The sequence below is a fragment of the Labeo rohita genome, chromosome 19, assembly GCF_022985175.1.
Source record: "Labeo rohita strain BAU-BD-2019 chromosome 19, IGBB_LRoh.1.0, whole genome shotgun sequence".
Classification (NCBI taxonomy): Eukaryota; Metazoa; Chordata; class Actinopteri; order Cypriniformes; family Cyprinidae; genus Labeo; species Labeo rohita.
In genome coordinates, this window is record NC_066887.1 from 6,538,320 (window position 1) to 6,554,233 (window position 15,914).

General features: G+C 37.3%; 1 protein-coding gene across 3 annotated transcripts; it reads right to left on the reverse strand.

The window, feature by feature from the left end:
• Positions 1 to 938: 938 nt before the first annotated feature.
• Positions 939 to 15,431, reverse strand: LOC127182326 (XK-related protein 8-like). 3 transcript variants are annotated; one of them, XM_051137590.1, is made up of 4 exons: positions 14,467 to 14,607; positions 6,751 to 6,938; positions 4,648 to 4,859; positions 939 to 4,067 (listed from the first exon to the last, which is right to left on the reverse strand). In XM_051137590.1, exons 2-4 carry the CDS (start codon positions 6,918 to 6,920, stop codon positions 3,337 to 3,339), a joined length of 1,113 nt encoding a protein of 370 aa, XP_050993547.1. In that variant the 5' UTR covers positions 6,921 to 6,938; positions 14,467 to 14,607; the 3' UTR covers positions 939 to 3,336. The 3 variants fall into 3 exon arrangements, with proteins under 3 accessions (XP_050993547.1, XP_050993545.1, XP_050993546.1); XM_051137588.1 differs by lacking the exon at positions 14,467 to 14,607 and having other exon boundaries at positions 6,751 to 9,211; XM_051137589.1 differs by lacking the exons at positions 939 to 4,067; positions 4,648 to 4,859; positions 6,751 to 6,938 and adding exons at positions 7,064 to 9,937; positions 14,942 to 15,431 and having other exon boundaries at positions 14,467 to 14,660.
• Positions 15,432 to 15,914: the final 483 nt, after the last annotated feature.

The following is a 15,914-nucleotide window of genomic DNA, read 5'->3' on the forward strand; positions in this document are numbered from 1 at the left end:
AATTGCTTCAAAAAGCTTTGTGTCTGCATCACTAATCACAGCCATGCTGATGCTGAAACTCTGGGGCCATATTATTTCACTTCCATAATAAAAATTCCCTGATAATTTACTCACCTCCATGTCATCCAAGATGTTCATATCTTTCTTTCTTCAGCTGAAAAGAAATGAAGCTTTTTGAGGAAAACATTCCAGGATTTTTCTCCATATAGTGGACTTCAGTGGGGATCAGCAGGTTGAAGGTCTAAATTGCAGTTTCAGTACAGCTTCAAAGGGCTCTACATGAGAAAAAATGGTCTTATGTAGCAAAACAATCTGTCATTTGTTAAAAACAAAAGTTTATATACTTTTTAACCACAAATGCTTGTCTTGCACTAGCTCTTTGATGGAACATTGGAAAGGTCACACGTGGTTAGTTCTTTGTCTGTGTACATCGGTTCAAAAAGGTAGGGTAGGGCGAAAAACTAAATTCTCATATTCTCCTCCGATTTCAAATCCGCCCGACGTTGTTTCACCTTCCTTGTAAAAGGTGTTTGATTTTCTTTGCACATTCACTTTGTAAACACTGGGTCAGTTCCTCCATGTACACATGACCTTTCTACATAATGTGTGAATTCGAGCTAGTGCAAGACCAGTATTTGTGGGTAAAAGTATACATTTCTATTTTTTTTAGAAAATGACTTATAATATAATCATAATTGTGTAGAGCCCTTTAAAACTGCATTGAAACTGCAATTTGGACTCCCATTGAAGTCTACTATATGAAGACAGTATCACTGAGTTTGAACCCCTGAGGTATGACAATAATAATATGCTACTGATGCTTTCCTCAGAATAATAAATTATTCCTGGTTGTGCTTCCCATCAGACTTGGTGAACAAAACCAGCTGTCAAGTAACAGACAGTATGGCAATAGTTATTGAATTTATTTAATACTTCCACCAAACATTCAGTGGAAACCTGTCAGAAAAGTCTCTGAGCAGAACTGATGTAATATCATAACTCATGATGTATTCGCTTGAATTAACATTGCATGCAATACATGTTTTAAAGAGCTAATCAATATCTAACTTTCTAGAATTGTGACTCCAGATATTTCCACGCATGTGATTTCAAAAGAAACTAGAACCACAAACACTATGTACAGGCCCTTACCAAACTTATCATTCACTATTAGGTAATGTTACAATACTACAACAACAACAATGAAAAATAAAACCATTTTTATATACATTTGTATATACTGTATCAAGTACATCCAAATCCACACACACACACACACACACACACACACATACACATCACCAAGTGCTTAACTGCTACTTAAGAAAACTGAAATGTCATTTAAAGTGCAATCATTTGACATGTTATACATGAACACAAATATCAGAATAATAAAGGAATATTCAAGTCCATCCAAAAATTACGGCAACAAAAATTGTGTAATTAGAAAAGAGAGTTGGTCTTCAAACAGTTTGACCAACATTGTATGACATATCTTTCGGGTGAGTAAATAAATAAAAAATTAAATATATAAATAAATTAATTAATTTTGAATTAACTATCCTTTTAATCAATATTTACATGTCACACTGTCTTAAATGAAACAATCTATTAGTGTGTCATAAACACAGCAACAGAATCAGGGAAAATGTCAACATCACTATGAGATCACTTGGTTCTGGACATTGTATCATGACAATACTATGTTGAATGAAATCTGTGCAAAAGTAGTATGACAACATGTCATCACAAAACACTCTTAGATAAACAACTTTTGATAATAACATTGCTGATAACAAATTGTTCTGTGTACGTTGATCTCCAGTAGTCTTCCAGATCAAAAATACATTATAATATAGCTGCAAGCAGCGGTTACAGAGGTTCAAGCACTTTAAAACATTTAAGCTAATGTGAAAAAAGACATATTGTTTTGCAAGTCTGTAACCACCTAAATCAATAACTGAAAAAAGCATTTTTGGCAAATACAGTTAATATGATGTTTTTTAACATTGATGACTGTTATGGTGCCAGCTGTGGTCCGATCTCCTTAAAACTTAGCATGCTTGTTTAGAATCACCTGTGTCATGTGCTCACCAGGATTCGTGAAGTTTTACATTTTCCTTTAGGTTTTATAGCATTTTTGATAAATTTGGACAGGACCCTTTTCTAAACAGCCCCATTATAGCTTCCCAAATGGTACATTTTAATTTTTTTTTTTTTGACCTGGAGAGGTCAAAAAAAGAGAGTCCAAAGAATTGACCTAGAGAGTCCAAAGAATTGTACTGCGTGTTTTTTTTCCAAACCTAGGACTAGTTCTTGACATCTTCTCAATCATTTAACAAATAATTTAATGAACAGCAGTGGTTCTAGAGGCAAAGTTGTCCAGAATGAGGAATTCTATCATATGATACAAATATTGCACAACGTACAATCATTTACACCCTTAAAAATACAATATCGCCCCCCCATTGGCTGAATTCTTTCAATTTTCTCTCAGAGCTTTGGGGCCGTGAGTCAGGCCCACAGAGTTTCATTCTGATCAGCCTCTGTTAACCTTGGCTAACAGGAGCTCAAATTTCATTGGCCAGTGGCAGCCATGTTTTTTGAGATACGCAAATGTCCTTATAAACACTTGTGGCACTTTAGACCAAGACCGTGCTCACCAATTTTCAAGTTGAGAGGACAAATGGTTGCATAGTTATATTTTTATGTTTTTCCCCTCTAATAGTGCCACAGTGGCCAAGCGCTGTGATTTTTTCCTGTGACCTCAGATCAAGCACTTACATTAGTGTTCTAAGATTGGTGAAGATATCTCATTCTGTTCAGGAGTCATAGGCATTTTACTAAAAGCAGCCCTGCCCCTTTGAAACGTTTTGGCATGCCTTTGTGACAGTGAGTCAAAAGTTCCGCTTTTTTGATAATTATTGATATCTTTTGGTGCACTGGTTTGGTTCTGATTGGGCGAAAACCTAGGACTAGTTCGCAAAATACCCGAAAATTTCGCCAGGCTCACAGCATGCATTTTGTCCAGCGTGAGCCAAGGATTCCAATGACAAAAGACACTTGAGCCTGTGACTGACGGTTTAGAAGTTATTGTCAATTTCGTATTTTTGTTCACTGTAGCAGCCATGTCAGGCCAATTGGGACGAGCCTTGGTCACGTTGTAGGTGGTCTGAGTACTACCCTCCCTCCAAGTTTTAAGTCTCTACGACTTACAGTTTGGTCAGCATGATCAGTTTTTCTGTAAATTCTGGTTTTGCTTCTGCACTGTGGTTTACTTTATTTTAAATACATTATTAATACAAACTTGGAATCTTCAAAAAGTTCAACCAAGTACTAGAAGTAGAAATTAGCAAACATGGTACTGCTCCTCTTGAGGACTCCAGTGAGAGGCTGCGCAGGAGCTGCAGCTATATTTTCCGGGAATGAGTCTGTTGAGTCTGTTGAATCTGTTGAGTCTGCATCATATTTTACAGCTTGTCTGAACTGCACACCTTCACTGGGTTCAGGTAATTTGGGATGAAACCATCTGTAGTATATTATTTTCACTAGTATTCCAATGGCGTTCAAACCTAGGAGTGTCGAGGTCACTACATAAGGATTCAAGGAGCTCCAGCAGCCTGCATACTCAAACACCTTCCAGCACCAGAAACCCAGCAGCATCGTTGTGTCCAAAGCCATCAAACTACAATAAATAGCCATCTTTACTTTTATGCTTCCTTTTTTTGATACGTTAAACCAGCTAAAGTACCAGATGAGTCCAACAGCAGCTCTGTAGAGCCATTCCCAACCAGGACTTTTCATGTGATCTGTTTTCTGGCTCCAGGCCACCAAAACCAGCAGCATCCACAAGGACAGGAAGTGAGCTATGATGAAGCATGGCAATACACTGCAGAAAAGCGCCAGAGCAGTTACACGGGGAATGATCAGCAACAAGTTCCACAGGAAGTAGACGCCAGTGGAGATCGAGCTCATCTTGCATCCTTTAGAACCATGGACATGCATGCCTTGGTGGTACAAGGCAACATTAAAGATAATTGCAGAAGCTGCTGTGAGGATTTTTAAACCTGAAATGGAAAAGTCCTGCATGTAATTAAACAATATCATGGGAATATGCGAGGCATATAATCACAGCCATGCTGATGCTGCAGAATGAATCAGTGTTTGGAATGAATTGGTTGAGTGAATGAACCAATGACTCACTCATAAAGATTTGTTACCATATCACAACATTTTCTTTTTTGAATTTTCAGTGTGAACACACTAATCATACTAAATCTCACTCATAATACAAAATGACATTAAATACACTAAATGGCACAGAATAGTGCATAGCTATCCCAAAATGGGACGCACTTACTGTGTCCTGCTCTTTTTAGTGAAATACTGCACTGATGTGTATTACACATACCCAAAATTTGCAGTTTGCTCACATATCTTTGTTTTTCTTCTTTTGAGAGATGATATTAAAAAAAATGTGGCTTAAACAAATGGAAACTTGTATTGAAGTTCTATTCTAATTTGATGTTTTGCAGGTCTCAACACCATTCACATGACTGAAAACTATAAATAATCACTTTGAATGGTTCAGAGACACATAAGAATTATGACCTGAAAGTAAACAAGTGTTATGGATTTGAGACTGACCTGCAATAAGCTCCAGCTCTCCTCTCTGTAGGATTCTAGACAAAATGAGTGTGAGTTGTGGGATGTTTTCAGAAAATGCCTCAAACAGACGAAGCATCAGAAAATCATATTTCAGCTTCCCATCCTCTCTGACACTATGCCGCACACCATTTCTGAAATTTTTAATGCGACGAATAAAGTCCACTGTGGAAGTCTCTATCACCCCAGCAAACCTGTGAAAACAAGGTACTTGCATTTACTTAAGCAACACTTAATAACAACTTTACAATAGCCAACAGTGAGACCACAGTTTGGATTTTGTTCTACATTATGAAGTACTTGTTTATTTAGATGTATAAATAAATAGACTCCAGACTGTTTCCATACCAGTTCTCATACACATTTATTGAGAGCTTTTTTTGTGTGTGTGTCATTTTTTAGCCTTTATTATGACAGGACAGATTAAAATGGACAGGAAGCAAAGTGGGAGAGAGATAAGGGACGGGATCGAGAAAGGTCCTCGAGTCGGGATTCAAACACGGGACGCATGTAGCACAACGGCGCTTTCCTACGCCCCATGAGCCCTTGCGTCAAAAGTGGGAGCGTCTTTTGGTTCGAAGTAAACAAGCTGGATGTAACACTCATTCATTCAACAGATGACAGTAGTGATGGGCCTCATAAAGCCCTGACATGTCATCTGACTGTTTCGGGAAAAGATTCAAAGCTTCAAGTGAGTCAAAAACAGCACAATCTGGTGGTTAGCAAAAAATAAAGCAGCCAGAAGCATGTGAAAGAAAAAATGTCAGACGAAACACTCACCACACATTTCACAGATCGACTCATGTTACGTGCACAAATATAAGTGTAACAGTGTGTGTTTGTTGAATGTCTGTCTTTGATAAATTAATTTGCCCATTAAACTGTGGCATTAAATGCTAGTATGAGTAACTATATGACGTAACTGAAGAACAATGTACACTTTAAGTGCATATGGCAAATATTCTTTTCTGAAATAATTTGTGATTTTCATATTACTTGTAAAAATGGGTATTTAAAAATATAAATTAATAAGTAAGATCTGGGGGGTTAAACCGACACACAGTGAATCTTGCACGGGACTGGGGAGAGTTAGTGAGGCTTCATCTGGCACACCCCTTAACACAAGCTCTGATGCCTCGGTTCAAATGTGACATCACTAGCTAACAGTCATTCAAGATTTAGCGATCCAAACTTTCTAACGATGTGGGAGCACAGTTTCGAACAACACGTTGTCCCTGAGCACCGTAACGACACCTCTCATAAAGGTTTGCAACTTTACAAGGTAAACAATGATACAAAAAATACTTTGCCACTCGCTAATTAGCACACAAAATACCATTGGTATACTTCTACTGCCGCCTCACCGGAAGTTGTACCCATGTTCTTTTTTACAGTAATATTGAAGGGATCCTCACCCTCATGCCATTCTAAACCCTCTGAACTTTGAATCACAAATGAAGACACACACTAGAACAAACCCTAATGGTTCTTGTGGAAGATGAAATGTGTTTGTGTGACACAAGAGAACGAAATTTGTTTTCGTCTGTTAATTGCGCACATCCCTGGTGAAAAAACCAGCATATGCTGGTAGGTATGTTTTGATGCTGGGATGCTGGTTAGGTATGTTTTGGTGCTGGTTTAAGCTGGTCCTTTGCTGGTTTATGCTGGTCCTTAGCTGGTTTAAACTGGTCCTTGACAGCTAAGGACCAGCAAAAACCAACAAAGGACCAGCATAAACCAGCAAAGGACCATCTTAAACCAGCACCAAAACATACCTACCAGCATATGCTGTTTTTTTCACCAGGGATTAGAGCCTTCGTCATATTTGATGAGCTCTATATGTGTTGATCAGCGTTTAAATATAAATCTGCTGATCATATGAAGTTATTTTTTCTCTTAGGAAGACTTTAATTAAATCACTTAATCCATATAGTTACAATGTCTTAATGAACATGAGTGAATAAAGACACCAAAATCTCTGAGGTATCATTAAAAATATCATCATCTTCATCCTTTTGAGGGTTTAGGTCTTTTTAAAAATATTATAAAGTGTACTAAAAAATGAGAAGCAAAACGCTCACTGACCTGAGGCAGACTCCGAGCTGCAAGAAGTGGAATGGTTTGATCAATAAATGCTTGTCTGCAAATTTCTCCACCTTAGTCTCAATTTTGCCCACGGAATCAGAGTACCAGATCCAGCTGAACACCTGTAACAACACTGAAGAGCCCAGCAGCAAAAAGATCATCACTGCCATGTACACATAGGACCCATCCTGATAAAATAACACAACAGTCTGAATGTCCAGCGCTATATCCAGCAAAAATAATACCAATCCCAACAAAGTAAACAGGTATTTCAGTAAACATCCAAAAGGAAAGAACTCCTGAGTTTCCACCATGATTCAGTCCAGTGTGAGAAACCTTACAGTTTGTTTGTAGAGAGATTTATGGTGTTAGATAGATCTAAAACAGAAAATAAAGTTTATATCCACTCATAACTCCTCCCATGTCATGCTTTTGAATGATTAGTCATGTGTCAGATTGTGGTGAGTGATGTCATGTGCAACCAAATTCACATGCATTTGTTCAATGTGCAAAATGTCAAATATTTGCACACTATGTTTAGTTTATAAATATAAATTCCAGTACTAAGCAGTGATTCTCAGCCCAAATAAATGAATAAATAATGAACTAAATAAATAAATAAATAAATAAAAATACCTTGAATGCAATGTTTGCATAAAATGTCAAATGTAAACAATGTACAAATGCAAATGTACCGGTCACTTATGGATAATATATCCATACAATATTTGTCCCATTCAGCTTTAGTCATGTTAATAATGTTGCTTATGGTTAGGTCTGTGGCATTCATGGTAACAATTAAAATTCCACATTAATAGAATAAATACTACAATTTTATTTTTTGTACAATAAACAAAGTCCAATGTAAAAACTGGGTTCAGAAGCAAAACATGTTATGCATTAGGGAAAGAAACCCTTTACTTGCCCAAATACTGAGGATTTCCTCAACATAGACAATGAATTTACCAAGCTATAAATGCCATGATATTGGGATATTTATGTAAGTGTAAAAAGTGTGTTCTGGGTGCATTGCAATGGTGTTTATTTGATTATTCATATATATTTATATGCATATATTTGCTTAAATCCATAACTTAATGTATGACAGCTACTGTTGCTTGCCTCAGGAAAAACATAAATAAAAAGGCACATATTCTTTGTACTTAATGCTCAGTTATGTAAATGAATACTAGAAGTTCCAGACATAATCTGAATTATTTTGACTGCTGGGACACTGACACATAAAGGACATGAGAATAGTCTGGCTGAATTTAATATATCCACAAAACGTGCAGAGGAAACCTGCCAGAAATGTTCCTTATTACTGGAAAGAACTGACGTAATATCATAACAAATGAAGTATTACCTTCAATTCACATGCTATGACAAGACACGTTTTGAAGAGCTAACCAATATCTAACTCTCCAGACTCGTGACACCGGACATCTCCATGTTTATGATTTGAAACTAGAGCCACAACGACCACGTACAGGAACTAACCATTGTGAAAATTTACTATTGTGTAATAGATCACCTCAAACATTTGACAAGAGCGGTTTTAGTGAGAAACAGATGGGAAGTGAGCATAAACAATTTATTAACAGTGCCATTCAGTTCAATCCATAGTGAAAAATAAAATATGGGAATTTCACAAGATACAACACGCACATAAAATAGACCAATAATAGAAGTGAACACTTTATAAGCTGGCTTACAGTACATATAATTAGATCCAATATTTTTAGAAAAACAAAATGTCTTTAAGCATTTACAGATGAGGTAAATAAATGTGTTTCAGCGTAGCCTTTGACAACTTCCAACACATTTACGTCAAGAAATCTTGAAGGAATGCTAGTAGAACTGAAAATATCAACAATTTCCTAATGGAATCAAACCCAAATCCTTTAAAGTGACAATTCACCCAAAAATCAAACTTGCGACATTATTTATTCACATTTATTGTACCAAAACTGTGTGACTTTTTTTTTTTTTTTTTTTTTTTCATCTGTGGAACACAAAAGATATTTAGAAGGAAGTTAGTTTGAGTCAGTCCTACAGGTTTGGAATAACGTGAGTAAATGACATAATATTCATTTTTGGGTGTACTATCCCTTTAAGAATCAAATATTGTAGGATGGTTTTCAATTTGATTTTAGATTCTTAGAACACTCTTGTTTGATCCTACTGTGATTGATTCCAAATGATAACACTTTTTGAAAAACAGCTATAATCTAAAAAAAGACATAAACGTAAAGATAATTTTGTAAAATACAAATATTCAGACGTCTGCCTCTGGTGTGTTCTTCAGCCATGTTAAACCATTTCTTACCATATTTTATCAAAAGGTTTTTGTACAAAAACAAGGTATTCTCTGCAGAAAAACAGATTATAAATACATTTTATAAATAAAATTGACATTTTAATCAATTACGATAAACTACTACTTAAAAAGTCTTTTATAAGTAGAACTAAAAGTAAAAATTAGCAGCCATTTTCCTATGTCTGTTGGGAAGTGCAGTTAGAGGTTGAGCGGGAGCAGGTTGAGCAGGAACTGAGTCTGCCTCTATCCTAAAACATGCGCTCTCTAGTCTGATCTCCCTTTCCTCAGTGGGTTCAACTATTTTCTTTTTATCACAGTTGGGATGAAACCATCTGTAGTATATCATTTTCACTAGTGTTCCAATGAAGTACAAGCCTAGTAGTGTCGGGATCACTACATAAGGATTCAAGGAGCTCCAGCAGCCTGCATACTCAAACACCTTCCAGCACCAGAGGCCCAGCAGCAGCATTGTGTCCAAAGCCATAAAAATATAATACAGAACCATTTTTAATTTCATGCTTCCGGTGGATATGTTAAACCAGCTGAAGTACCAGATGAGTCCAACAGTAGCTCTGTAGAGCCATTCCCAACCGGGATGTTCCATGTAATTTGTTTTGTGTCTCCAGGCCACCAAAACCAGCAGCATCCACAGGGACAGGAAGTGAGCTATGATGAAGCATGGCAATACACTGCAGAAGAGCGCCAGAGCAGTTACACGTGGAATGATCAGCAACAAGTTCCACAGGAAGTAGACGCCAGTGGAGATCCAGCTCATGTTACTTTTTTTAGGAAGAAAGGCACGCATGCTGCGGTGGTACATAGCAACGCTACTGGCAATTGCAGCAGCTGATGTGAGGATTTTTAAACCTGTAATAAAAAACCATTGCATGAAATGAAACAATATTACACGTGCAATGATGGTGTTCTTTTGAATAATCACAGTTAGTGATTAAACACTGCTTTGTGCAGCTTCAAAACCTATCCACAAGTGGGAGCGTCTTCCGGTTCAAAGTAAACAAGCGGGACGTGAAACTCATTCATTCAACAGTTGACAGGAGTGACGGTAAATGAAGCCGCGTGAAGCACCGAGACTTTCCTCTGACTGTTTCAGGAAAAGATTCAAAGCTTTGAGAGTGTCGAAAACAGCGCGATCTGGTGTTATAGTAGAAAAGCAGCCAAAAAACTAAAGCTCCGTCAAGCTTTTTTCTCAATTTCCATAGATCGGTCCATGTTGTATGCACAAATAAAAGCTTAAACGTGTGTGTGTTTGTTTGTTGAATAAATTAATTTACCCATTGAACAGTGTCATTAAATGCCAGTACGAATTATCAGTATGTGATAGAAGAATAATGTACACATATATTAATTGCATATGGCATATATTTAATTTTCCTGAAATAAATTGTATTCTTCATATTACTTGTATGACTGGGTATTTAAAAATGTAATCATTAAATAGTTCCCAATGAAAATGTACTCGCAAAGTAAGATCTGGGGGTCGAAACATTAGGACACGCAAAGTGAATTGCGCACGTGACTGGACAGAAGGTGAGGCTTTTACGAAAGTGATTTATGCGTTAACAAGCCTCGAATCGAGGCTTCATCTGGCGTGACCTTTAACACAAGCTCTGATGTCTCAGTTCAAATGTCATTTCACTAGCTGACAGTCATTTAAGATTTAGAGATCCAAACTTGCTAATGATGTGGGAACACAAATTAGAAAAGCATATGTTGTCTATAAAAACGTAATGGCATCTTTCATAGACGTGTGCATCTTTACAAAGTAAACAATGGTCTAAAAACACTTAGCCTCTTCCCTAATTAGCACACAAAATACCATTGGTATACTACATCCGCCACCTCACCGGAAGTTGTACCCACGTTCTTTTTTACAGAAGCGCCCCCAGAAACTTGTGGATAGAGCTCGGGAGTTTACGTCACTGCGCATTGCATTGTGGGTAGTCACCGCCATGTTTTAGGACATACAATGACAATAAATACAAATCACTAGAGGAAAAAACGACTGTATTTGCTTTAATATTTTTAAGAGCTGCTTGCACTTGCGTAGAATAAATGTACTAATATTTGAATCCATTGCGTTCATTCGAGCACTCAGTCGTGTGGCCAAAACACATCACATACTCACAGAAATCATCGCCTTCTATTGTACCACACACAGGACCGAATTAATTTCTCTTTTGCAGTTTTTAATAACTAGGTGGCACTGATATATCTGCCCGATAAAATAAACACACTATAGCTTGATCTCAGCCAGTTGATCATATAATTAAACCATCGCTCTGCACATTTTGTGTTTGTCTCAGATGTCTGTTCTATTCAAAAGTAAGTGCCCTGCGAACTCGAAATATTCCGCCCTGAATCTGATTACAATTCGAAGACAGCGTATGTTCCATTAAACGAACTTTAAAGTGTGCAACACATGAGATTAAATTGCATTTATTTACAGGGGTATATTGTGTCACACTTCTCTAAGTTTCGTCTGTGTGTGAAGACTATACAGGCGGTGGCGTAGCGTAAATCCATGAATGAATATTCCTAAGTAAACTTAAACTGATTTCCACTGCTCAGGGAGTAGGGAGCAATGAACATTGTTTAGGGCCCATGTTAATCGCAACACAGTTCAGTCATGGAGCTCTCTTTGGACTAGCTGGTTGTCTGAATCGGGTTAAATAAGAGAAGCATGCAGAGCGACGGTACGTGAGGAATGGAATTGAGAAACGCCGATGTATTTAATCATATGTCATATCGCCCTAATTTCATTAAGGGATAAAGTTCAATAAGTTTTACTGGACTTAAACATAGACGGATATATGTAGATCGGGAGGTGCATTCCCTTCACAAACAAACGTAATCTACTGCATCTTCAGAGGCTCAGATGTCGAAAGTAAATGACGACCACTATGTTCATTATTACATCCAGCAACACAACACCTCAATCGCTCAGTTGGAGATATTCTTGTCTAACTTACATCCCTGCTCCGGCATCAAAACATGGAAAGTTACTGGACTGTTACAGCTGGTCTGAGGTAAAACGCTCATGTCAATCAACTATCGTGGGAGCGGCCTCTGTGGGTGTGACGGCACAACGACAGGCATCTGAGAACAGTTTGATTTGAAAAAGGGGATATTATTTTTACAGATTAATTAAAAACCACTGCATGGATTTTTATCATTATAGGGTAGATTTGTACATACACTGCCAACACACATTAATGTTCAAACAACATTAAAAAGTGAACTTAGCATCCGATGACCCCTTTAACATCTACCTCCACTATTTCTCAGTCTAGACTGTAGCGTCCGTGTCCGAATGTCCCAGAATGCCGTGCGTTGGTGACGTCATGTTCCCATTCTCTATTATTAACAGAATAATTTCTTTTGAACCAGTGATTCAGAGAATGTATCAAACTGCCAAAGTCATGTGATTTCAGCAAAAGAGGCTTTAGGTGTGTTCGACTTAATGCAGCGCTGCGCAGCTCGATCAAATTCTAACTTGAAGCAGTGCATGCTGGTTAGAAATTTTGTCCGACTTGAGGCAGCGCCGACGCCTCGTGACTGTCACGTGTGGCATCAAAGTACCGCGAGAGCGATTCGAGAGCAGCCGACTGACTCGGCCGGCGCAGTTTCTTCAGAGCAGCTGCAGGAGCTCTGATGACCACATGGCTGTTTCACGATTGGCCAGATTCACCGCATGACAACGATCACGTGTGTTTATTCTAACATCCTCAAGTCTGATAATGCTGACAAATCTGTGTTTTTAGAACAGTAAAAGTGTTTTTACTGTAGTCGCAATGTTATATTGAGTCACATTTATTCATAAAACACTGATAAAAGCATAAATAACCCCACTTCATTAGTATTTAAATAGTATATGTTTATGTTGATTATTATTCTTGTTCAGATGGCGCTGTATTAAGCATTATATGAAACGTGTTTCTGTTGCTCATGAAAATGCTTTGAAAAGTTTTCAAATTTCTATGGTTCACCACAAGGGGCGATCTCCGTGAACCCATGAACCAGCATCTATATGGTTTTTAGCTGATCTCAGATCAGTTTTATTTGTAGACACTTATAATAAAATAAATAAAACGATTATTGTAATTACTATTCTCTTACTGGCCTGATTAACCAAGCTCAAACAAAACAAGTCCTACAAATGAATCAAAAACATATTGTACAGACACTACCTAATAATTGGTATTATATTCTTTGTTAATTGCATTTAATAGATAACACTTTCAATAAAACATTTGCAACTGGTTTGAATGTGCATGTTTAAGCGGAGTGTTTATTGCTGAGGCCATATTCACAAAACATCTTAAGGCAAAAAGTTGTTCCTATATTGCAGATTTAGGAGAAAGTCTTAACAATTATGGTCGTGTCATTCCTAATTTTAGGACTCCTATATTTTTGTTGTAAGTGTATTCCACGGAGCATTATAATTTGTGAGCTTGTAAATGCTTTGCCATTAATAGTGTTGCCATAGAAATGCATAATTAAGCTTCGAGTAGGAGGTGGCTAATTCGTACAAATTCATACAATTTTAGCGAAAACGTACGTATTTTACGAGTTGCACAATACATATTGATTAGTACGAATGACCAGGGTTGCCAGGTTTTCACAATAAAATCCACCTAATTGCCACCCGGTGCAAGGACACGCGACCAGGCATCAGTGTGTATTTATCAAAAAAAAAATAAAAAAAAAAAAAAAATATATATATATATATATATATATATGGTGGTTGTGACGCCGGGACGCTCCCTTGACGCCGGGCCTGCCATTTGTTCCTAAAAACTAGTTTCGAGGGGGTCGCCCGTTCATTCGGGGGAAAGAAAATACATGTGTTTTTTTGTCGGGGTTCGCTTGGTAAATTCGAATTTCAGGGGCTAATCTGATGTTATTGGGGTCGCTTCAACCCGTGGATATTAAAACAACCCCCGGCAACAGTGTTAAAGTAGCACAATTGCGCAGGAAAGCCGCAGACATGGCAACACTGCGAATGACCTACACCTAACCCCACCCCTAAACCTACCTGTCAATGAAATCATACAAATTCCCCTGGTGAAAAAACCAGCATGTGCTGGTAGGTATGTTTTGATGCTGGTTTATGCTGGTCCCTGACCAGCAACATGACCAGCATAAACCAGCAAAGGACCAGCTTAAACCACCTAAGGACCATCTTAAACCAGCATCAAAACATACCTACCAGCATATGCTGGTTTTTTCACCAGGGTCGTACCAGTGAAGTTGTATGAATTTGTACGAATGAGTCAGAATTTGTCATGAGGTAATTACGATATGGAGTGATTAGCTTATGATCTGAAAAAAAAAAAAAAAAAAAAAAAAGGTGGTGTTCTGGTATTGAGACAGACCTGTAACAAGCTCCAGCTCTTGTCTCTGCAGGATTATAGACATCATGAGTATGAGTTGTGGGGCGCTTTCAGAAAATGTCTCAAATAGACGAAGCATCTGAAGATCATGATTCAGGAACACAGCTAAACCCTCTGTAAAGCTATTAGTGCGATGAACAAAATGTGTTGTGGAAATCTCTATCACCCCAGCATACCTGTGAACACAAGGTACTTGCATTTACTCAAGTGACACTTAATACAACAAAACTTAACAATAGCCAATAGTGAGGTCACAGTTTGGATTTTGTTCTACATTATGAAGTGTTTACGTGAGTTTGTTTTTAAATGATAACCCAAATCAACTGTAATCAAAAAGTATATTATTTCATATATTACATTTCTTTCAGTAATAATAAGCTCTCTTTTAAAATGTGTGTGAAAGTTGATTTCTGCCTCACAAGTGTTTTCAAAGAAAAATGAGAAGCAAAACTGTCACCTGAGGTAGACTCCAAGCTGCAGGAAGTGGAATGGTTTGATCAATAAATGCCTGTCTGCAAATTTCTCCACCTTAGTCTCAATCTGTTCCAGTGAATCAGAGTACCAGACCCAGCTGAACACCTGTAACAACACTGAAGAGACCAGCAGCAGAAAGATCATCACAGCCATGTACACATAGGCCCCATCCTGATAGAATGACACAACAGTCCAAATGTCCAGTGCTATATCCAGCAGGCAGAATACCAATCCCACCAAAGTAAACAGGTATTCCAATAAAGTGTATCGAAAAGGGAAGCTCTCTTCCATGATTCCCAACCTTAAAGTTTGATAATAAAAAGACAAAAACCTCCTTTTACCATGGAAATATACATACACACAGTTGAAAAGATCTGAAACAGAAAGTAAACTTTAGACCCACTGATAAACTCCTCCCAGTCCAGGTCATTACTTTGAATGATTAGTCAAGTCAAAATGTAGTGGTTTCCCTTAAACATTTGACCAGACTCAAATATTTGCTTACCATGTTTAGTAAGCAAATGTTGTAATCTCTCTCTCTCTCTCTCTCTCTCTCTCTCTCTCTTTTCTAATGTGCAATATAATAAAAAAATAAATAAAATAAAATAAAATAAAATAAAATAAAATAAAATAAAATAAAATAAAATAAAATAAAATAAAATAAAATAAAAGGAAATCTCAATTTATAGAAGGCCCAGGTGGTGGGCACTGATTCTCAGCCCAAAATGGAAATTAATGGAAATGCTAAAATGTATAACTTGAATGCAATATACTTCACTTCGCATAAGACACCAAAAATGCATAAAATGTACAAATGTAAATCTGATATGAAGTATGTTGTGTTAACTTTTGTACAATAAACAAAGTCCAATGTAAAAATTGAGTCCTAAAGCAAAACCTGTTAAGAATCATGTGCATTAAAGTAGATAAGAAAAGAAAACCTTTACTTGCCCAAG

Excerpts from the sequence above, each read along its gene's own strand:
- LOC127182326 (XM_051137588.1), bottom strand. The coding sequence starts at position 7,064 with ATGGTGGAAACTCAGGAGTTCTTTCCTTTTGGATGTTTACTGAAATAC. Across the intron at positions 4,860-6,750 it reads CAGCTCGGAGTCTGCCTCAG|GTTTGCTGGGGTGATAGAGA; the intron begins GTCAGTGAGCGT and ends TTGTTTTCACAG. Across the intron at positions 4,068-4,647 it reads AGAGCTGGAGCTTATTGCAG|GTTTAAAAATCCTCACAGCA; the intron begins GTCAGTCTCAAA and ends TTTCCATTTCAG.